At 45.8% G+C, this 22607-nt stretch overlaps 1 protein-coding gene across 2 annotated transcripts; it reads left to right on the top strand.

Annotated features, from left to right (window-relative positions):
- The first annotated feature begins 13756 nt into the window (after nt 1-13756).
- Nucleotides 13757-16355, top strand: LOC127323833 (uncharacterized). 2 transcript variants are annotated; one of them, XM_051351944.2, is made up of 5 exons: nt 13757-14152; nt 14681-14815; nt 14912-15028; nt 15127-15545; nt 15674-16355. In XM_051351944.2, the coding sequence occupies exons 1-4, from the start codon at nt 14060-14062 to the stop codon at nt 15499-15501; spliced, it is 720 nt and encodes a 239-aa protein (XP_051207904.1). In that variant the 5' UTR covers nt 13757-14059; the 3' UTR covers nt 15502-15545; nt 15674-16355. The 2 variants fall into 2 exon arrangements, with proteins under 2 accessions (XP_051207904.1, XP_051207906.1); XM_051351946.2 differs by lacking the exon at nt 13757-14152 and adding an exon at nt 14310-14437.
- Nucleotides 16356-22607: the final 6252 nt, after the last annotated feature.

The raw sequence follows: 22607 nt of genomic DNA, 5'->3' as shown, positions 1-22607 counted from the left end.
CATTAAAAGTAATTTAAATAGATAGAAGAAAACTCTTTACTAATATTTAAATCGGTTCGACATGAACAAATTACATATAAAACTTCGAAAAAACATAATTAAATTACTCCGATGATGGCCCCGCCTCGTCATCGTCATCACGGTGGTGCTTCCTGCTCGTCACCTCTTCCGAAGAGGCGGTGTCGGCCGACTCGTCGGAGGAACTAGTGTCCTTCTCGTCGTCGCCGGTGCTCGCCGGCTGCTCCTTGGTCTTGGCCTTCGCTTTCGCGTCCGCCTCCGCCTTCGCACGGGCTACCGCCGCCTCCTCTGACCCTTCCTCCTCCGCGTCCTCCTCCACGCCCAGCCATTCCTCCTGGTTGTCAAATGCCGGCAGGAATCATCGCCGCTGCTGGGCGTCCGGGTTCTGTCCCTCCAATGGCGAAATCCAGCAGACTTGCTCTCGCTGGACGTGTCGGATGGAAGCTGTGAGGTGTAGCTCATCGTCGCTGGAGATATCGGATGGAAGCTTGGATGAATGGCGGCCGGTTGAAGATCCAAAAGCGCCTACGTACGGGTCTTATTGAGCGCGGATGAACGGCGGCGCAGAAGTCGAAGAGAGCGGCGGTTGCTCTTCCGAGGAGTCTGCGCTCCATTTCGGCGGTTGGCGCGTCGGTCGACGCGGTTGCCAATGTGACGGTTCCGCTTCCCGGCAACTGCACCGTCGCTACGTAGGCGGCGGTTGAGCATCCGAGCCGCTGACGCGTCGAGCCCGCGCCTCCTCGCCCCTCATTTCGTTGTGTCCGGCGTGCCCGGAGCATCCCCTGTGTAGCGCAGACGGACTCGGAACGCCGGATACCGTATTAGACCGCGCCGGACAAAAAAGGCGACTGAAGATGCTCTTAGCCGCGTCACCCGGTCCAATGCACCTCGCCTCGCGACGCCGTGACCCCTTGCTTGCTTCGTTCCTCCTCGTCCCACAACGCAGAACACAGTAGCGCCCCGAGCTCCATCCAAGCTTATGAACGCCGACTCTGCACGCTCAACTCATCATTGTGCTTGTGCCAGCCCACCCACAAGGGCAGTCGTCGACCTCGCCAGTTTTTTTTTCTCTTTTTACAAATCTGACCCCTATACAAAAGCTAATACTACAACGCCTGCCCCCTTGCAAAATTATTTCGGAATCTAAGAGCAAACTTATTGGAGGCGCCAGATAGAAAATCTGGTGTCTTTTTTTTTTAGCAAAGCATCCGCCTCCTTTATTAAATCACCAAATGTTGGGGAATACAAACGCCCTCAGGCGGATTGCCGAACCAGGCATACCTCCCTACTGGAGAACCCAGAATCGAGCGAGCCAAAACATGAGGCTCATTATTCGAACATCTATTCGTATGAACTAAATAAAACTCACTAAACGCTGATGAGGACGCCATTATTTCATGCAGGATGTAACTATATCTGCCCCGATTTTGCTCCTTCATCGCTTTCACAACTGATAAACAGTCACTAGCCACCCTGATCCTTTGGACTGAGAGATCCAAGGCCAGGTTAGTGCCTTCTCTGACTACCAAAACCTCGAGTACCTCGGGATCAGATATGCCTTGGTGAAGTATTGTCGACGCTCCTAGATACTCGCCGTTTGCCCTTCTCACCACTGCAGCGATCACACCGTGATCTTTACACCTTGCAACTGCTGCATCTACATTCACCTTTACAACTCCATCAGGGGAAGGAATCCATCTAGGATGATCATGCTTTGGTACCGTCCCTCCCTTGATCACTGTTTTCTCCGATTGATTAAGATCAGCCAAGAAAATCTGGTGTCTGGGATGGTTCAGTAGAGTGTCTGACGTCCTCGGCCCATACGATGCATTGTGGGCGCTAGCAGTTATCTGGGTGCTTTGGCTAAGTAGAAATGACAAGATTTTTAAAGATAAAAATTGTTCTTTGTTGCAGGTCATCTACGGATGTACATGTATTCTCCGTTCGTGGTTACCTCTTCAGCGGATGGAGAACCGAGACCTATTTACGGAGGTCTGTACACGGTTGGAGGCTACGATGAGGGATACTTTTTCCCTACATGGGTGGCAACATAGTCAATGGATTGCAGCCCCACCCTCATCCTAGGCATTATATGATTCATCGTTTCGATATGTATTTCGCCTAGTTTTTATATACTTTGACTTCAGACACTTGAACGGCTGTGTGCATCCTGGTTATGCAGAGGCTGAATGTAATTGCTTATCAAAGTAATAAAGCATCCTTTATCGAGAAAAAAAATGAGGCATTGTGGGCGCTTTGGATATGAGACGTGGGAGACGTGACGACAAGAGCTCGACATGGCAGGACACGATGGCGGAGATGTGCCGCCACCGAGCAAAAACTAGGCCAACCGGGAGCAGTTTTCAAGCGCGTCGGGACATTCCCTGGCATATGTCCAAGAGTACATCGAACGCATCGGCGCCCTAGACCCGGGCACTACTCAACCATATAGCCAGCGAGCGAACGAGCTCTGCCACAGATCTAAGCCGCGTCAACAAGGAGGAGGAGACCACCCCCTACCGCTGGGTTGGGTCCATGCGACTTCTCACCGACCCTTCTTTGTCACCGCATTGTCTTACCGCTGAACTACACAAATTCATCGCCGTTCTCGAAGTTGCCACACTGAAAAAATTACGGTTGGTACCACTCGGTCCTTGCCTCGCGCATCAGGTCATCGTCGTCGGCAAAAACAAGTCCATCCTTCCATGTGCCGCCACCTACGACACCGACACGTGACTCACACGCAAGCGATCGTATCTTACCGCCGCTGGCATCAGCCACCGACGTTCTGTTGGAGATATGCCCAAGAGGCAATAATAAAGTGGTTATTATATATCTTTATGTTTACGATAAATGTTTGCATACCATGCTATAATTGTATTAACCGAAACATTGATACATGTGTGTTATGTAAACAACAAGGAGTCCCTAGCAAGCCTCTTGTATAACTAGCTTGTTGATTAATAGATGATCATAGTTTCATGATCATGAACATTGGATGTTATTAATAACAAGGTTATGTCATTAGATGAATGATGTAATGGACACACCCAATTAAGCGTAGCATAAGATCACGTCATTAAAGTTCAATTTGCTATAAGCTTTCGATACATAGTTACCTAGTCCTTCGACCATGAGATCATGTAAATCACTTATACCGGAAGGGTACTTTGATTACATCAAACGCCACTGCGTAAATGGGTGGTTATAAAGGTGGGATTAGGTATTCGGAAAGTATGAGTTGAGGCATATGGATCAAGAGTGGGATATTGTCCATCCCGATGACGGATAGATATACTCTGGGCCCTCTCGGTGGAATGTCGTCTGATTAGCTTGCAAGCATATGAATGGTTCATAAGAGATGACATACCACGGTACGAGTAAAGAGTACTTGTCGGAGACGAGGTTGAACAAGGTATGGAGATACCGATGATCAAACCTCGGACAAGTAAAATATCGCGTGACAAAGGGAATCGGTATCGTATGTAAATGGTTCAATCGATCACTAAGTTATCGTTGAATATGTGGGAGCCATTATGGATCTCCAGATCCCGCTATTGGTTATTGATTGGAGAAGAGTCTCAACCATGTCTGCATAGTTCGCGAACCGTAGGGTGACACACTTAAGGTTTGATGTCGTTTTAAGTAGATATGGAATATGGAATGAAGTTCGAAGTTTTGTTCGGAGTCTCGGATGGGATCCAGGACATCACGAGGAGGTCCGGAATGGTCCGGAGAATAAGATTCATATATAGGAAGTCATTTTCTAAGTTTGAAAATGATCCGGTGTATTTATGGAAGGTTCTAGAAGGTTCTAGAAAAGTCCGGAAGAAATCACCATGAAAGGTGGAGCCCCGGAGGGACTCCACCTAGCTTGGCCGGCCAGCCAAAGGGGGGAGGAGTCCCAGGTGGACTCCACCATAGGGGGGTGATAACCCACAAGTGTAGGGGATCGCAACAGTCTTCGAGGGAAGTAAACCCAAATTTATTGATTCGACACAAGGAGAGGTAAAGAATACTTATAAGCCTTAACAACTGAGTTGTCAATTCAGCTGCACCTGGAAAAGCACTAGTAACAGGGGTGATGTGAAAGTAGCAGTGATATGAGAGCAATAGTAACAGTAACACAGCAGCAGTAATAGTAACACAGAGGCAATGGCACCAGAAAATAGTTGATACTACTTCCAATGACATGTAGAACGAGTATATAATGATGAAAGATGGACCGGGCTTCCCAGCTATCTACACTAGTGGTAACTCTCCAATAACAAGTGTTGAATGAACAAATTACAGTTGGGCAATTGATATGATTGAAATAACATTAAGACAGAACATCAAGATTATTAATCATTTAGGCATGTTTTCCATATATAGTCATACGTGCTCGCAATGAGGAACTTGTACAACATCTTTTGTCCTACCAGCCGGTGGCAGCCGGGCCTCTAGGGAATCTACAGGAAATTAAGGTACTCCTTTTAATAGAGCACCGGAGCAAAGCATTAACACTTGGTGAAAACATGTGATCCTCATACCTACGCCTTCCCCTCCAGTTATCCCGATTCTTTGTCACTCTGGGGCCTCGGGTTCCGGACATAGACACGTGCAAACAACTTGTAGATACAATCTAAGCAATAAGTATAGAACTTAAATCTAAGATCATGCCACTCGGGCCCTAGTGACAAGCATTAAACACAACAAGATTGCAGCAACAATAACTTCACAAACTTTATAGATAGACTAATCATAATGTAACAATCCATCGGATCCCAACAAACACAACACCGATTACATCAGATGAATCTCAATCATGTAAGGCAGCTCATGAGATCATTGTATTGAAGTACATGGGGGAGAGAATACCAACTAGCTACAGCTAGAACCCGTAGTCCATGGGGGAACTACTCACGGAGCATGATGGAGGCGATGGCGTTGATGGAGATGGCTTCCAGGGGCACTTCCCCATCCCGGCAGGGTGCGGGAACAGAGACTTATGTCCCCCGAAACGGAGTTCGTGATGGTGGCAGCACCCCTGGAGTCTTTCTGGAGTTTCGTCAATTGGTATCGATGTTTTACGTCAGGACGACTTAAATAGGCGAAAAGGCGGAGTTGGAGGGGCCACGGGGCCTCCTCACACTAGGGGGGCGCCCCCCCTTGGGCCGCGCCGCCACCACGTGTGGGGCCCCCAGGGCTCCCCTCTGGTCCCTCTCTGACTTTCTGGAAGCTTCCGGGAAAAATAAGGTTCTGGGCGTTGATTTCGTCCGATTCCGAGAATATTGCCCGAACAGCCTTTCTGGAACCAAAAACAACAGAAAACAGGAACTGACACTGTGGCATCTTGTTAATAGGTTAGTTCCGGAAAATGCATAAAAACATTATAAAATGCGAGCAAAACATGTAAGTATTGTCATAAAACAAGCATGGAACATCAGAAATTATAGGTACGTTGGAGACGTATCAAGCATCCCCAAGCTTAGTTCCTGCTCGCCCTCGAGTAGGTAAACGATAAAAAAGAGTAATTTCTGTAGTGACATGCTACTTACATAACCTTGATCATACTATTATAAAGCATATGAGATGAATGCAGTGACTCAAGGCAATGATCTATAGTTGCTAACAAATAGATAACATATAGCAAAACTTTTCATGAATAGTACTTTCAAGACAAGCATCAAAAGTCTTGCATAAGAGTTAACTCATAAAGCAATAAATTCAAAGTAAAGGCATAGAAGCAACACAGAGGAAGATTTAAGTTTCAGCAGTTGCTTTCAACTTTCAACATACATATCTCATGGATAATTGTCAACACAAAGTAATATGATGAATGCAAATAAGCAAGTATGTAAGAATCAATGCACAGTTGACACAAGTGTTTGCTTCTAAGATGGAAGGAAGTAGGTAAACTGACTCAACATAAAGTAAAAGAATGGCCCTTCGCAGAGGGAAGCAGGGATTAAATCATGTGCTAGAGCTTTTTAAGTTTTGAAATCATATAGAGAGTATAAAAGTAAAGTTTTGAGAGGTGTTTGTTGTTGTCAACGAATGGTAGTGGGCACTCTAACCCCCTTGCCAAACAGACTTTCAAAGAGCGGCTCCCATAAAGGACGTTATCTCTACCAGCAAGGTAGATCATCCCTCTTCTCTTTTGTTTACACATGTATTTTAGTTTTATTTATGGTTGACACTCCTCCCAACCTTTTGCTTACACAAGCCATGGCTAACCGAATCCTCGGGTGCCTTCCAACATTCACATACCATGAAGGAGTGTCTATTTGCAAAATTAAGTTGCTTACTGATGAATCAGGGCAAAACACGTGAAGAGAATTATTAATGAAAGTTAATTAATTGGGGCTGGGAACCCCGCTGCCAGCTCTTTTTGCAAAATTATTGGATAAGCGGATGAAGCCACTAGTCCATTGGTGAAAGCTGCCCAACAAGATTGAAAGATAAAACACCACATATTTCCTCATGAGCTATAAAACATTGACACAAATAAGAGATAATAAGTTTTGAATTGTTTAAAGGTAGCACATGAAGTATTTACTTGGAATGGCAGAAAATACCACGTAGTAGGTAGGTATGGTGGACACACATGGCATAGGTTTTGGCTCAAGGTTTTGGATGCACGAGAAGCATTTCCTCTCAGTACAAGGCTTTGGCTAGCAAGGTTGTTTGAAGCAAACACAAGTATGAACCGGTACAGCAAAACTTACATAAGAACATATTGCAAGCATTATAAAACTCTACACTGTCTTCCTTGTTGCTCAAACACTTCTACTAGAAAATATCTAGACCTTAGAGAGACCAATCATGCAAACCAATTTCAACAAGCTCTACGGTATTTCTCCACTAATAGGTTCAAACTACATGATGCAAGAGATTAATCATGATCTACTTGAGAGCTCAAAACAATTGCCAAATATCAAATTATCCAAGACAATATGAAGCATTTTCTGTTTCCAACCAAATAGCAATAAATGCAATAGTTTCCAACTTTTGCCATTGAACATTAAAAGTAAGAGCGAAGAACACGAGTGTTCATATGAAAAAGCGGAGCGTGTCTCTCTCCCAAACAAGGATTGCTAGGATCTGAATTTATTCAAACATAAACAAAAATAAAAACACACAGACGCTCCAAGTAAAGCACATAAGATGTGACCGAATAAAAATATAGTTTCAATAGAAGAAACCTGATAAGTTGATGAAGAAGGGGATGCCTTGGGCATCCCCAAGCTTAGACGCTTGAGTCTTCTTGAAATATGCAGAGATGAACCACGGGGGCATCCCCAAGCTTAGACTTTTCACTCTTCTTGATCATATATCATCCTCCTCTCTTGACCCTTAAAAACTTCCTTCACACCAAACTTCTCATAAACTTCATTAGAGGGGTTAGTACTCAAAAAACTTTAATCCACCTTGGCCCTGTAGTGACACAATGCAAGAACTCAATAAAACATTAGCTACAGCTCTCCACGTCTAGAAAGCCTCACTTAAAGTCCACAAGAGACAATGCAAAAAACAGAGACATAATCTGTCAAAACAGAACAGCCAGTAAACACGAATTTTTAAGAGGTACTTCCGTTGCTCAAATCAGAAAACTCAAAACTAATGAAAGTTGCGTACCTATCTGAGGATCACTCAAGTAAATTGGCAGATTTTTCTGAGTTACCTGCAGAGAATCATACCCAGATTCGTGACGGCGAGAAATCTGTTTCTGCGCAGTAATCCAAATCTAGCATCACCCTTCTATTAGAGACTTCACTTGGCACAACATTTCAATAAAATAAAGATAAGGAGAGGTTGCTACAGTAGTAACAACTTCCAAGACACAACAAAACAGTAGCAAAATAAACACATGGTTTATCTCCCAAGAAGTGCTTTCTTTATAGCCATTAAGATGGGCTCAGCAGTTTTAATGATGCACTCACAAGAAATAAGAGTCGAAGCAAAAGAGAGCATCAAGAAGCAAATTATAAACACATTTAAGTCTAACCCACTTCCTATGCATAGGAATCTTGTACACAAATAAATTCATGAAGAACAAAGTGACAAGCATAAGAAGGTAAAACAAGAGTAACTTCAAGATTTTAAGCATACAGAGAGGTGTTTTGGTACCATGAAAGTTTCTACAACCATATTTTGCTCTCTCATAATAATTTTCAGTAGCTTCATCAACAAACTCAACAACATAACTATCACATACAACATGCTTTTCATGATTTCCAAACACATAATTTTTATCAAGCTAAAAAATAATAGGATTAAAACTTTCAAACCCACTTTTATCAATAATATAACAAGATGATTGATCAATATTAAAAGATATGGGACTCATAGATAAAGTCAAGAACTCTCCAACCCCATTTTCATTAGTAGTACAATTAATATTATCAAGTAACATAGGACCATCATCTAGAGATTTATCATAAACATTTGCCAAGCAAAATTCTTTAGTACCATGCATTTCGACATCAGGCACAAACAAAGCATTATCATAAGATTTATCAAAGTAGCATGGATTATCATAGATAACAGTAGCATAATTATTCTCACAAGTTTTAGTCATAGGGAATATTTCAAGAGAATCCTCAGGAACATAACATTCATCCTCCTCCGGTAAGCATGGAGGACAATCAAATAGTGTAAGAGATAAAGAGTTACTCTCATTAGAAGGTTGGCATGGGTAGCTAATCCATTCTTCCTCCTTTTGTTCATCACTCTCTTCTTCTTTTTCATCCAATGAGCTTTCAGGTTCATCAATTTCCTCCTCTTTTTCATCCAATGAGCTTTCAGGTTCATCAATTTCTTCTTCCACTGGTTCCTGCAAATTGTGAGTGCATTCTTGTGCATTAATGAGTCTCTCTTTATAATTAATGATATAAGGATTATCACTATAACTTTCTATGAAAAAATTAAGGATAGAAGAGACATAATCTTTAAGGTCCTTACAAACAGCACAAGTTTCATAATTTTTAGACATGAAGGATTCTATCTCAGAGGCTCCCATAAATATGAAAAATTGTTCTACCTCTTAGAACCCAAAGTGAATATAGCTATTCCAATTATAGTTCTTAATTAAAAATTCCTCACTAAAGCCACATTGAAATTTAAGATGTTTAGTATCCTGTTTAGAGCAACAGTTTATATCATGGCGTTTAAGCAAGATTTTAGCAATTGTATTCAATTTTTCTATCACAGCTCTCATAACTTCTCCCGTTCTTGATTCTCTATAATTATTATATAATTCAATAAGCTCCAAATAGGTTGTAGATTCTCCCATAACAGCAGTTTTTAATTTTTAGGTTTTTCAAATTTTTATGGATTTTCGGGTATATGAGAAAAGTAAAACAAAACAAAAAGAAACTAGACGAAAATAAACTAAGCAAAATAATACTAGACAGAAATAAACTAAGCACAAATAAACTAGACAAAAGTAAACTAAGCAAAACAAAATAAAATAAAACAAGAACAGAGAGAGAGGTAGAGTGTACTCCCCAGGTGAACTTATGAGTAGAGCTATGCCTCCCCGGCAACGGCGCCAGAAAATAGTCTTGATAACCCACAAGTATAGGGGATCGCAACAGTCTTCGAGGGAAGTAAAACCCAAATTTATTGATTCGACACAAGGGGAGGTAAAGAATACTTATAAGCCTTAACAACTGAGTTGTCAATTCAGCTGCACCTGGAAAAGCACTAGCTAGTAACAGGGATGATGTGAAAGTAGCAGTGATATGAGAGCAATAGTAACAGTAACACATCAGCAGTAATAGTAACACAGAGGCAATGGCACCAGAAAATAGTTGATACTACTTCCAATGACATGTAGAACGAGTATATAATGATGAAAGATGGACCGGGGTTCCCAGCTATCTACACTAGTGGTAACTCTCCAATAACAAGTGTTGGGTGAACAAATTACAGTTGGGCAATTGATATGATTGAAATAGCATTAAGACAGAACATCAAGATTATTAATCATGTAGGCATGTTTTCCATATATAGTCATACGTGCTCGCAATGAGAAACTTGTACAACATCTTTTGTCCTACCAGCCGGTGGCAGCCGAGCCTCTAGGGAATCTACTGGAAATTAAGGTACTCCTTTTAATAGAGCACCGGAGCAAAGCATTAACACTTGGTGAAAACATGTGATCCTCATACCTACGCCTTCCCCTCCAGTTATCCCAGTTGCTGTCACTCTGGGGCCTCGGGTTCCGGACATAGACACGTGCAAACAACTTGTAGATACAATCTAAGCAATAAGTATAGAGCTTAAATCTAAGATCATGCCACTCGGGCCCTAGTGACAAGCATTAAACACAACAAGATTGCAGCAACAATAACTTCACAAACTTTATAGATAGACTAATCATAATGTAACAATCCATCGGATCCCAACAAACACAACACCGATTACATCAGATGAATCTCAATCATGTTAGGCAGCTCATGAGATCATTGTATTGAAGTACATGGGGGAGAGAATACCAACTAGCTACAGCTAGAACCCGTAGTCCATGGGGGAACTACTCACGGAGCATGATGGAGGCGATGTCGTTGATGGAGATGGCTTCCGGGGGCACTTCCCCGTCCCGGCAGGGTGCCGGAACAGAGACTTCTGTCCCCCGAAACGGAGTTTCGCGATGGTGGCGGCGCCCCTGGAGTCTTTCTGGAGTTCCGTCAATTGGTATCGATGTTTTAGGTCAGGACGGCTTAAATAGGCGAAGAGGCGGAGTCGGAGGGGCCACGGGGCCTCCTCACACTAGGGGAGCGCGCCCCCCTTGGGCCGCGCCGCCACCACGTGTGGGGCCCCCAGGGCTCCCCTCTGGTCCCTCTCTGACTTTCTGGAAGCTTCCGGGAAAAATAAGGTTCTGGGCGTTGATTTCGTCCGATTCCGAGAATATTGCCCGAACAACCTTTCTGGAACCAAAAACAACAGAAAACAGGAACTGGCACTGTGGCATCTTGTTAATAGGTTAGTTCCGGAAAATGCATAAAAGCATTATAAAGTGCGAGCAAAACATGTAAGTATTGTCATAAAACAAGTATGGAACATCAGAAATTATAGGTACGTTTGAGACGTATCAGGGGGCCGGCCACCCCACCAATGGGAAAGGGGAGAGTCCCACCCCAAGTAGGATTCGTCCATATGGCAGTTTTGAATTGGGGTCTTATTCGAAGACTTTGGGAAAACCCTTGGGGGTTCCACCTATATAATGAGGGACAAGGGGAGGGGGCCGGCCACACCAAAGCCACCTTGGCCGCACCCCTTGGAGGCACCAAGGCCGGCGCCCCCCTCTCCCCAAACCCTAGCCGCCCCTCCTCCACATACAACTCTAGTAGCGCTTAGGCGAAGCGCTGCCGGAGTTCTCCACCACCACCGCCACCACGCCGTCGTGCTGTTGGGATTCCGAGGATCTACTACTTCCGCTGCCCGCTGGAACGGGGAGAAGGACGTCGTCACCAACACCGAACGTGTGACCGAGTACGGAGGTGCTGCCCGACTGTGGCACCGTCAAGATCTTCTATGCGCTTTTGAAAGCGGCAAGTGATCATCTTCTGCAACAACGAGATCTAATCTCGTAGGCTTTGGAAATATTCGAGGGTTAGTCTCATGATCTTCTCGTTGCTCCCATCTTCTAGATTGCATCTTGGCTTGGTTTTCGTTCTTGCGGTAGGAATTTTTTTGTTTTCTATGCTACGAATCCCATCACGTTCGCCTCCCTCCCTTCCCCTTCCTCCTTGGTCGCCTCGCATGGGGTGACTCCAGAGGCCCCTCTCCCACCCTAGCAATCCTCCCCTTGATCTACTCTCCATGGCCAATTCCGTCATCTTCACTAGGCGGTGGAGTCCACACCAAGCCCTATCAAAGGGCGAGGGAGGGTGACCTTGTTAAAGGCATTGTTTTGTGAGCATGACTTTCTCTAGGGTGAAAGTCTAAGATCTATGATCGGGCGACGACATCGGTTGTGCATTGTTCCCTTTTTGAAGGCGTCTCTTTGGAGAAGGTGGATTTTTGGTGGTGTTAGTACGGCTATTAAAAGGAATATATCACTGTAGCGGGAGTTTTTCTTTTATTGTAATTCATATTCTGTTTTGACTATGTGCATCCGCAATGCCGCTATGCATAGGCTAGGTATAATTGATATCTTCGTGATATTAGTATGTGTTCTTTGTCGTCAAATTCCAAAATAGTTTAGCTAGAGATTATTTTAGCTCACTATTCACACAGCAGAAGTGGACATTTTTTCTCCTCTCCGCTCTCACTTCCCACCTCTTGAGAGTCATCCACGCGCCCCCGGCTCCTACCTCCACCCTCTCTGGCGGCCTCGCCAACCGGAGGGGATGGAGGGACGAAGGCTGGCCTCTGTACAGTAGTAGTAGTACCAGTAGTAGGGATCTCGGCTATATGCCGGTTGTGGGCTTGTGCCCGTAGTTTGGAGTGGGGTCTCGGATCTGTCCAGCCAGATCTGGGGAAGTTTAGGGTTCTTCTTCCTCTTTATTCACCTCTAGTGGCAGGAGGTGAAGCTGATGAAGAGAGCCACAGTCTCCGTTAATAAAGCCGTGTTCTTTGTCAAGCTCAACCTTCTGCAGCGGGCACTCCTCTTTTCTCTGGTCGGCCATGGCAGCGGGAGGAGAAGAGATGGTGCAACCGTGGGTCTCACTGTCCTCTGGCCGGCCGTGCTGGCGAGGGGGGAGGGGTAGAGGGGGAGGGGAGGCGCAGAATGTTGCGGCTCGTCGTCGGAAAAGTGGAATTGACGATTCCTCTACCGCCTAACGTGGATGCAGCGGTGGCTTCTCGATTCTGCAACAGGGGGAAGCTTTGCTTCTCTTGGGAGTATCTCTACGCCGACGATAGGCTCGCATGCGTCCTTCATGGTTGAATGGCGGCCACTCCCTCCTCTGGCATCGGCGACGGTGAACGCCCACCGGGGCTTGTGGGTCATCTTCAACCTCCATACCTTGATGCCGACACAGAGGCACTTTGGCTTCATCGCAGTTGACTCCCTCCTCGCCGTCCCAAGTGTTGGCGTCCCCTGTGACGGTGAGGGTGACTGTGACGACGTCTTTTGCGGTGGAGAAGGAGCTGTCCTTGATTGCATTTCTAGGAAATCTGTAGATGATCTTGGTGCAAAATGCAAGGACCTACTTGTTATTTCCTTTTTCGTGATGTTCCTTTCTGTCAGTTGTATGTCCATCCCTTGAATATATTAGAAGCTCCAAGGCTTCCTCTCTGCCCCTAGCAGTGACTCGTCGTGCCCCGCTGGTTTAGCGTCCTTGGTGCTGTGGAGCGGCGGTCTTCGCTTCTGCAAGGCATGTGCTTGTGCTGTAGCGTAGTGTTTGTAACGTAGTGTTGTAAGCTTCTCAGAGTGCTCCCTTGTATCTTTCGGTCGTAGTGTGTGGTGTGGTGCTGTGTGGTGCGGAGGGCCTTGTGTTACGGTGTCCCGTTGTAATCCCTGGCCGGTTAATGGCTTTGTTAATTCAAAGCTAGGCTTTCGAGCTTTCTGTTTAAAAATATATTAGAAGCTCTTGGTCCTTGAGGACCGACACCTGTTAAAAAAAAAAGATATGTAAAAAAAAGGAACATCTAGCAGCGACTCAGGTCCACGCGCCGCCCACACCGGGACGGGACGCCGGACGTCCCGAGGAGCGCAAGTCGGCACGGTGAAATGAAGAGGAGGGGACGCCCTCTCGCTCGCATCATCACACCTAAAACTGAAGCAAAGCAGGCCAGCACGCACAGGCAGAAGAGACGACAAGTCACCCGGAGGGCGGCACCGACCGACGTCTTCATCCCGCGCCCGCATCCCGCCGCACGCTTTCCCAGCTCGATCGAGCCCAATCCACGCTGACACCTCCAAGGTCTGGCGGCCTGCTCTCTCCAGGCACCGCGCTAGGATTAGATCAACTTGGAAACGCCGAGGGGCCTAGCCATTAATGCCATTCAAGCCTGCTCGCGCCTCCTCTAGCTAGAGGCCTCTCTGCTTCTGCCCCCTTGCTCGCATTGCGCTCTCTTGATCCACGGTCCGTGCACTGGCAGCTCGATGCATACTACGGCAATGGAGATGACCGGCGGCACGGGGAGAAGGCCGCCGGTGGCGCTCGGCGCGAAGGCGGCTCCTCTGAGGAACGACAAGGTATGTGGCATCGCATTCCCTCCCTCCCTTCCTTCCGTGGGTTTGGCATCAGAAGAGCTTGCGTTTTCCGTCGAGTTGAGTGTCCAAGCCATGAATATATTCTTTGCGTTGCCTAGACCTTTGGTTTCCTGGCAGCTGAGAGGGGACGCCTTCCCCCGTCCCGTGGAAATGGACGTCTGAATTCTTTGCGTTTTAGTCTTTCAGTCATCCTTTTGGGGGCCTCCGATATGCGCGTTCTACATTCTTTTTGTTCTTGCTTGCTGTGAGTGGAGACTGCTTGTTAAGGTTTGAAACTCAAGTTTCTGTACACTACTACGCTCTCTTCTTAATTTTGTTCTGAGGGTTTGAGATTGGTTCGGTGGCATTGTACAGATCAAGCAATTCAAACTCTGTACCAGTGTACCCACCTTCTGAATGAATTTCTGATTGCTCCCCACCATTCCTTCCGGTCTCTTTAATGTGATGTCCTTTGCGTTTTTCAAGTCTCCCTCGACTTATTCTCACGTCCTATTGCTGTCCATGATCAAGGTGATGGAGAAGGATCGCAGGAGAACCAACTCCAGGGCGCCGGCCATGAAGGCGTCCACCAACGCTGCTACCCCAGCTGCCAACAGGAACAGAAGCCAAGCAAGGAGGGATAGGAAAATGGCGCTGCAGCAAGACGTAATGGCCCTGGTTTTCGATTCAAGAGCAAAATTCAGTGACTCATATAGATAGTATGTCAAGAAATTCACAATGTTTCTGTATCTGGGGTGGCAGGTGGAGAAGCTGAGGAAGAAGCTGCGGCAGGAGGAGAACGTCCACCGAGCCCTGGAGCGGGCGTTCACCAGGCCACTGGGCGCGCTCCCTCGCCTTCCTCCTTACCTGCCCTGTCAGGTAAATTGCGCGATTGCATTTCACAAGGTAAGAGTAGTTTGTAAGAGGATCCCATATCCTGACACAACATGTTTGTATCTCCTGAATTTTGTCTGCAGCTATTGGAGCTTCTGGCGGAGGTGGCTGTGTTGGAGGAGGAGGTTGTCCGGCTCGAAGAGCAGGTGGTGAGTTTCCAGCAAGGCCTCTACCAGGAGGCCATCATCGCTTACCTCTCCGGTGGGGGTGAACGGTGCTCGCCGGTACAGCTCTGGCCGTCACCCCAAGTGCAGAATTCAGAGGTTTACCCGGCGGCGCGTAAATGTTCCGATCAAGATGCTAATTGGTCATCTCTGAAGCGAGTCGACAATGCGAAGCAGACCCCGATCGGAAAGCCTCTCTGTTCGCCGAGCCAAGGTGATAGTCCTGGGAAGGAGAACCTGCTGTGCTCCACTAATTCATGCAGAGATTTCAGATGGCCGCCGACACTGAACTAAATAATGTGCCGAGATGCAGTGGAGAATTGCTCCCCAGGGAAAAGGTATCAAGCTTACTCTATTGTGTATTCAAAAGCACTAGAATTGTTACTTCGACTTGATCGCTTAGTTGATTCTCTAATCACCGTGCTAATTACAGTAATGTTCTTGCATGACCCTTCCAATATTTCAGAGACTTCTAAATCTTGAGAACACCAATGCCACTGTGTTCAGATTATCAGTTAGGCATCGCCCGATGCGAACAATGTGCCGGATGAGCTATTGAGGTGCCTGCTAGGCGCAGCATGAGCTTCGCCGGTGGCCAAGAGGAGATGGGCACATTGTCCCTTATCCATTTCTACGAGAGCTCCGACAACCGGCATGTGCAACCGGAGACCCGAATTCCAGGCCAGGGGCATTGGCCCTTGCATACATTTCCGAGAAGGTGTTGCCACTACATTCCACAGCGGGGTGTTTCTGCTCCCAACGCCCATCATCTTGGCCAGAGATTGAAGTGAGCTCCCACTGATCTGAGTAACCACTAAGTAAACATATGTTAGTGCAAAAGTAGAGTATATCGTGTGGTGTAATTTGTAATGTGGTGTGAGTTGGCGTGGCTGTTTCACTTGGGATGCTGAACGGTCCCTGTCTACCAGACAAAATTAGGGCCTTGCTCTCCAAATGCTCTCACCAGCATAGGCCTGGATTCAACAACTACAGCTGCTGCATGATGGTTGTAAGCTGTCCCTCATCATTGAGGGCTCCTTTTTCTTGTCCTACGAGATATACTCTGGTAGGAATTGAGGGCTCCTTTTTCTTGTCCCACCAGGTGTCAAGCTTACCTATTCACAAGTAATAGAACTGTTACTGCTACTTGATTGCTTAGTTGGTTCACCATGCTAAATTGCTACTTATAATGTTTTGCTTGGCCCTTCCGATGTTTCAGAGAGACGTTGTAAGACATCAATGCTATTGGTTCAGCGCCTGTGCTCCGGTGTCCCCCCCCCTCGTTCGAGAAATGGTGGTGTGAAACACATTGACGGTCTGGATTGCGCGATACCGGTTGGTTCGGATACGGTGGTCCCTGTATAAAGTTTGTACGTTGTATTATACACATTGTACGGGATGGCGTGGCAAAGTACAGGTGATGACGTGTGATCTTGCGTGTCCCTTCCGTGAGCCTCCGTGTCCCTTCCGTGTCCCCTCCCAGTATAGAAAGGTCCCCCGCCGCATCGCCTTCTCCGTCCCCTTCCATTTCCCCCCAACCGCCCCCAAATTTGGCAAAGAGCAGAGGAGAGGAGAGAGACAGAAAACCCTAGCCCCATTCGACCACATCCATCGCCGGCGATGGAGAGGAAGGGTAGCAAGGCGGCGATGGAGAAGGAGGGTAGCAAGGCGGCGTCGGCGTCGGCGGCCGCGTTTGCGGTGCTGCATGCGGAGAAGGCGGAGGCCGAGGCGTCGGCGACGGCCTCGGAGGCTGAGCTGCTGGTGAAGGAGCCGGAGGTGGAGGATCTGAAGGAGGGCGGCGCGCAGGGTTCGGTCGCGGCGGCAGATCTGGAGAAGCCCGAGGCGGAAGCGGCGGTTGTCGTGGAAGGAGGGGTGGGAGCGGCGGCGCCGGTGCTGGCGGACATTGTGGACCAGAAGGCGGAGGCTGAGGAAGGCGTCGCCGTCCGTGGGTCGGCGGATGCTGGGAAGGGGAAGGAAGAGGTGGTTGTGCGGGAGGCGGAGGTGGAGGATCCCTACACGGCTTGGGTAAGCGCATGTTCATACACTTTTAATTTCATTTGCATGTCTTGTTAGGGCATCTAGTACGCAGGCGCCTGAACATCAGACTGAGTAAGCAAGTGCCCCAAATTGAGATGCGCGTTAGAGCCCAGCACAATTGCATGGACGCCAGGATTAATTGACCGCTTATTTCTCTGCCAAGCGCCTAGCTAAGCGTCCCGCGGTGTACATGCCCTTAGGGTTTCAGAAATTTGTAGATTGGAGCGAATGAGCAAGTATGTTGACAATGGTGATTTGCAGTCGTTGATGTCTGTGTGCAATGCTAGTGTAGTATCTGTTATTAGCCTGGAGCATGTAATGGAAAATTTGTAAAATTGAGTTTTGGAGAAAATCCATTGTGGTTCAGATGTCTGTGTTAGCACCTTGCAGTGTATGTTGTTTGCATACAAGTTTGGCACAGAGATGTGTGTGGTGTTGTGAGTATGGTATAGTAGATGTAACTGGTTAGAAAATAATTGCAGTAGTATTTATTATAAGATGACATGGTTTGTACTAGTTATAGTAAACATTCATGATGAACTGATTTGACCCATCTTTGCAACCAATGCATGAAGAAGAAAAAGTATAGTTAAAACTGAAATTCTGCAATTTAGAGAGTAAAAGCCTCTCTGTTCCATATGAATGTCATACAAATTAATTCTTGTCACATGTCACAGAAACTAGTTTCTGTTATTGGTTTAAAGTAATGTTGCAGTTGTAAGAAGGTAGTAATGTTATATATGTCATAGAAATTATTTGTTGTCCCATCCTTAACCAGATTCCTGGCAGCTAAAAGTGGTAGTTCACAAAGTAGTAACAATATTAAAGAAAGTTTGATATAGCAGTAGCATGTTATTTACAATTGTAATGTAAAAATGGTTAAATGTTATATTTGTATTTGAAATGGTGTGAAAGTTTATTGGGTATGATATGTCTTGTCATTTAGGTTGTTGGTGGAAAGAAGCGCAAGTTTGAAGAGCTGGGAGAGCCAGTTTACCCCTCAGACTCCGAGGGTTCGCTTGAGGTATGTGTGCAGAAGAAATTATACTGTATGTTGTGAACAAAATGAATGTAGTAGTGAAGGAATAAAATGTAATTGACTGTTTGAATTGTTGCAGTATGATTCAACTGAATCCGCTGAGAGCGTGGATAAACGCAATGTTGGATCATTCAAGCGTAAGCTCCTGGAGCAGCTAAGGGTTGGTAGCCTGCGGTATGTGAAGCGTGGGCATTACACTTGTCCCTGGCATACAAGGAAGCCGAAGTGTGGCACCAAGAAAAACCTGAAGCAGCATGCTCGTGAGCTTAGCCGTACCGGGACGTCGGCGCGCATTAGAGCTCAGCATGAGGTGCTGCTGGTTGTCCTAGAGGAGAATGCTCAGGAGTAGGGAGCTTGTTTATCCACCCGTTGTCACCATCTATTATAGATATAGATGATGACTCTTTTGTGAAAAAGTATCTTTGGTTTGCTGTGTCGAACTTATGGCCTTAGTTTATGAAGAATGGTAGTACCTTGAACTCTATTATGCCATGCAGTGTAAGACATAAAACCTCTTATGTGTGCAAGTGCAGGTGCATGTATATATTGTGGCTGGCACCAATCTATCTATGTGTTGCTTGATGTGTTCTTACTTATATTTGTATTAGTAGCTGACATGGTTGAATATGGTCCAGTTGAAACTAGATTTGAAATTTGAAAATGTTCAAAATGGGTTTTATGGTGGCCAGAGAATGGAAGGATTTATGGAGAACCTGGTGGCCCAATTGGAATGGTGGCAACTTGCACTGAGGATTGTCTGCCTTTTGGGCCTGGTGCTAATTGGGCCCAATTAGATTAGGACCATATGTCATTACAGTTGTGTTTTAATAATAATGTTAATGAAATATAAATTTGATTTTGAATTGTTGACGTAGTTTGTCCACATTGATTTTAAATTTGGGTTTGAATTTGGAAATTTTGTAATAAATGTACTTTAGTTAGTCGAAAGTAGAAGCATCACATTGATGGCATGTTCTTGAGTGGGCCTGAAAGTGGCCGTACACACGATAATTAGTATGTTTATACTAATTATTTCTACAATTTACTTTTTATCATAATTATTGAAAGAACAAGAATTGATATAATTGTTTTTAATAGAAGACAACATTACATGGCATGGGGTTTGATATTTTGTGGTTGTTAACATGGTAGGGATGTGTCATCACGGGGGTTTTCGGTGGAAAAGAGGTGGAAATGACCAAAAAAGTGACCAAACCACCATGAATTGGACCAAGATTTGGCACACTTGAGCACCTTGTGATTTGAATCCTTGGAAGACACTAGTGTAGCATTTTAATAGTTGGTGCCATGGTGGCCCCATGGTATAGATGTGTCGAAAGAGGGGTTTTCGGACGAAAAGAGGGGGAAATTGCAGAAAAATGACCAAAGCACCATGGAATGGGGCATGATTTGGCACACTTGTTAACCTTGTGATGTGAAACCTTGGTTTATATGTGGTTTCCCATTTTGGAGTTGGCACCATGGTGGCCCCATGGTATAGATGTGTCGACAGAGGGGTTTTCGGACGAAAAGAGGGGGGAATGTCCAAAAAATGACCAAATCACCATGGAATGGGGCATGATTTGGCACACTTGTTACCCTTGTGATGTGAAACCTTGGTTGCTATGTGTTTTCCCATTTTGGAGTTGGCAGCATGGTGGCCCCATGGTATAGATGTGTCGAAAGAGGGGTTTTCGGACGAAAAGAGGGGGAAATTGCAGAAAAATGACCAAACCACCATGGATTGGGGCATGATTTGGCACACTTGTTAACCTTGTGATTTGAAACCTTGGTTGCTATGTTTTTTCACATTTAGGAGTTGGCACCATGGTGGCCCCATGGTGTAGATGTGTCGAAAGAGGGGTTTTCGGACAAAAAGAGGGGGTAATTGATGAAAAATGACCAAACCACCATGGATTGGGCCAAGATTTGGCACACTTGTCAACCTTGTGATGTGAATCCTTTGTTTCTCAGTGTTTTCCCATTTTGGAGTTGGCACCATGGTGGCCCCGTGGTGTAGATGTGTCGAGAGAGGGGTTTTCGGACAAAAAGAGGGGGTAATTGATGAAAAATGACCAAACCACCATGGATTGGGCCAAGATTTGGCACACTTGTCAACCTTGTGATGTGAAACCTTGGTTGCTCAGTGTTTTCCCATTTTGGAGTTGGCACCATGGTGGCCCCATGGTGTAGATGTTTCGAGAGAGGGGTTTTCGGACAAAAAGAGGGGGTAATTGCTGAAAAATGACCAAACCACCATGGATTGGGCCAAGATTTGGCACACTTGTGAACCTTGTGATGTGAATCCTTGGTTGCTAAGTGTTTTTCCATTTTGCAGTTGGCACCATGGTGGCCCCATCTTGTAGATGTGTCGAGAGAGGGGTTTTCGGACAAAAAAGAGGGGGTAATTGATGAAAAATGACCAAACCACCATGGATTGGGCCAATATTTGGCACACTTGTGAACCTTGTGATGTGAATCCTTGGTTGCTAAGTGTTTTCCCATTTTGGAGTTGGCACCATGGTGGCCCCATGGTGTAGATGTGTCGAGAGAGGGGTTTTCGGACAAAAAGAGGGGGTAATTGATGAAAAATGACCAAACCACCATGGATTGGGCCAAGATTTGGCACACTTGTGAACCTTGTGATGTGAATCCTTGGTTGCTAAGTGTTTTTCCATTTTGGAGTTGGCACCATGGTGGCCCCATCTTGTAGATGTGTCGAGAGAGGGGTTTTCGGACAAAAAAGAGGGGGTAATTGATGAAAAATGACCAAACCACCATGGATTGGGACAATATTTGGCACAATTGTGAACCTTGTGATGTGAATCCTTGGTTGCTAAGTGTTTTCCCATTTTGGAGTTGGCACCATGGTGGCCCCATGGTGTAGATGTGTCGAAAGAGGGGTTTTCGGACAAAAAGAGGGGGTAATTGATGAAAAATGACCAAACCACCATGGATTGGGCCAAGATTTGGCACACTTGTGAACCTTGTGATGTGAATCCTTGGTTGCTAAGTGTTTTTCCATTTTGGAGTTGGCACCATGGTGGCCCCATCTTGTAGATGTGTCGAGAGAGGGGTTTTCGGACAAAAAGAGGGGGTAATTGATGAAAAATGACCAAACCACCATGGATTGGGCCAAGATTTGGCACACTTGTCAACCTTGTGATGTGAAACCTTGGTTTCTCAGTGTTTTCCCATTTTGGAGTTGGCACCATGGTGGCCCCATGGTGTAGATGTGTCGAAAGAGGGGTTTTCGGACAAAAAGAGGGGGTAATTGATGAAAAATGACCAAACCACCATGGATTGGGCCAAGATTTGGCACACTTGTCAAACTTGTGATGTGAAACCTTGGTTGCTCAGTGTTTTCCCATTTTGGAGTTGGCACCATGGTGGCCCCATGGTGTAGATGTGTCGAAAGAGGGGTTTTCGGACAAAAAGAGGGGGTAATTGATGAAAAATGACCAAACCACCATGGATTGGGCCAAGATTTGGCACACTTGTCAACCTTGTGATGTGAAACCTTGGTTGCTCAGTGTTTTCCCATTTTGGAGTTGGCACCATGGTGGCCCCATCTTGTAGATGTGTCGAGAGAGGGGTTTTCGGACAAAAAGAGGGGGTAATTGATGAAAAATGACCAAACCACCATGGATTGGGCCAAGATTTGGCACACTTGTGAACCTTGTGATGTGAATCCTTGGTTGCTAAGTGTTTTTCCATTTTGGAGTTGGCACCATGGTGGCCCCATCTTGTAGATGTGTCGAGAGAGGGGTTTTCGGACAAAAAAGAGGGGGTAATTGATGAAAAATGACCAAACCACCATGGATTGGGCCAAGATTTGGCACACTTGTGAACCTTGTGATGTGAATCCTTGGTTGCTATGTGTTTTCCCATTTTGGAGTTGGCACCATGGTGGCCCCATGGTGTAGATGTGTCGAAAGAGGGGTTTTCGGACAAAAAGAGGGGTAATTGATGAAAAATGACCAAACCACCATGGATTGGGCCAAGATTTGGCACACTTGTCAACCTTGTGATGTGAATCCTTGGTTGCTAAGTGTTTTTCCATTTTGGAGTTGGCACCATGGTGGCCCCATCTTGTAGATGTGTCGAGAGAGGGGTTTTCGGACAAAAAAGAGGGGGTAATTGATGAAAAATGACCAAACCACCATGGATTGGGCCAAGATTTGGCACACTTGTGAACCTTATGATGTGAATCCTTGGTTGCTAAGTGTTTTCCCATTTTGGAGTTGGCACCATGGTGGCCCCATGGTGTAGATGTGTCGAAAGAGTGGTTTTCGGACAAAAAGAGGGGGTAATTGATGAAAAA

The sequence above is a fragment of the Lolium perenne genome, chromosome 7 (assembly GCF_019359855.2).
Source record: "Lolium perenne isolate Kyuss_39 chromosome 7, Kyuss_2.0, whole genome shotgun sequence".
NCBI lineage: Eukaryota > Viridiplantae > Streptophyta > Magnoliopsida > Poales > Poaceae > Lolium > Lolium perenne.
Note: the sequence above shows the minus strand (reverse complement) of the source record. Positions and strands in the feature narration are given on the sequence as shown.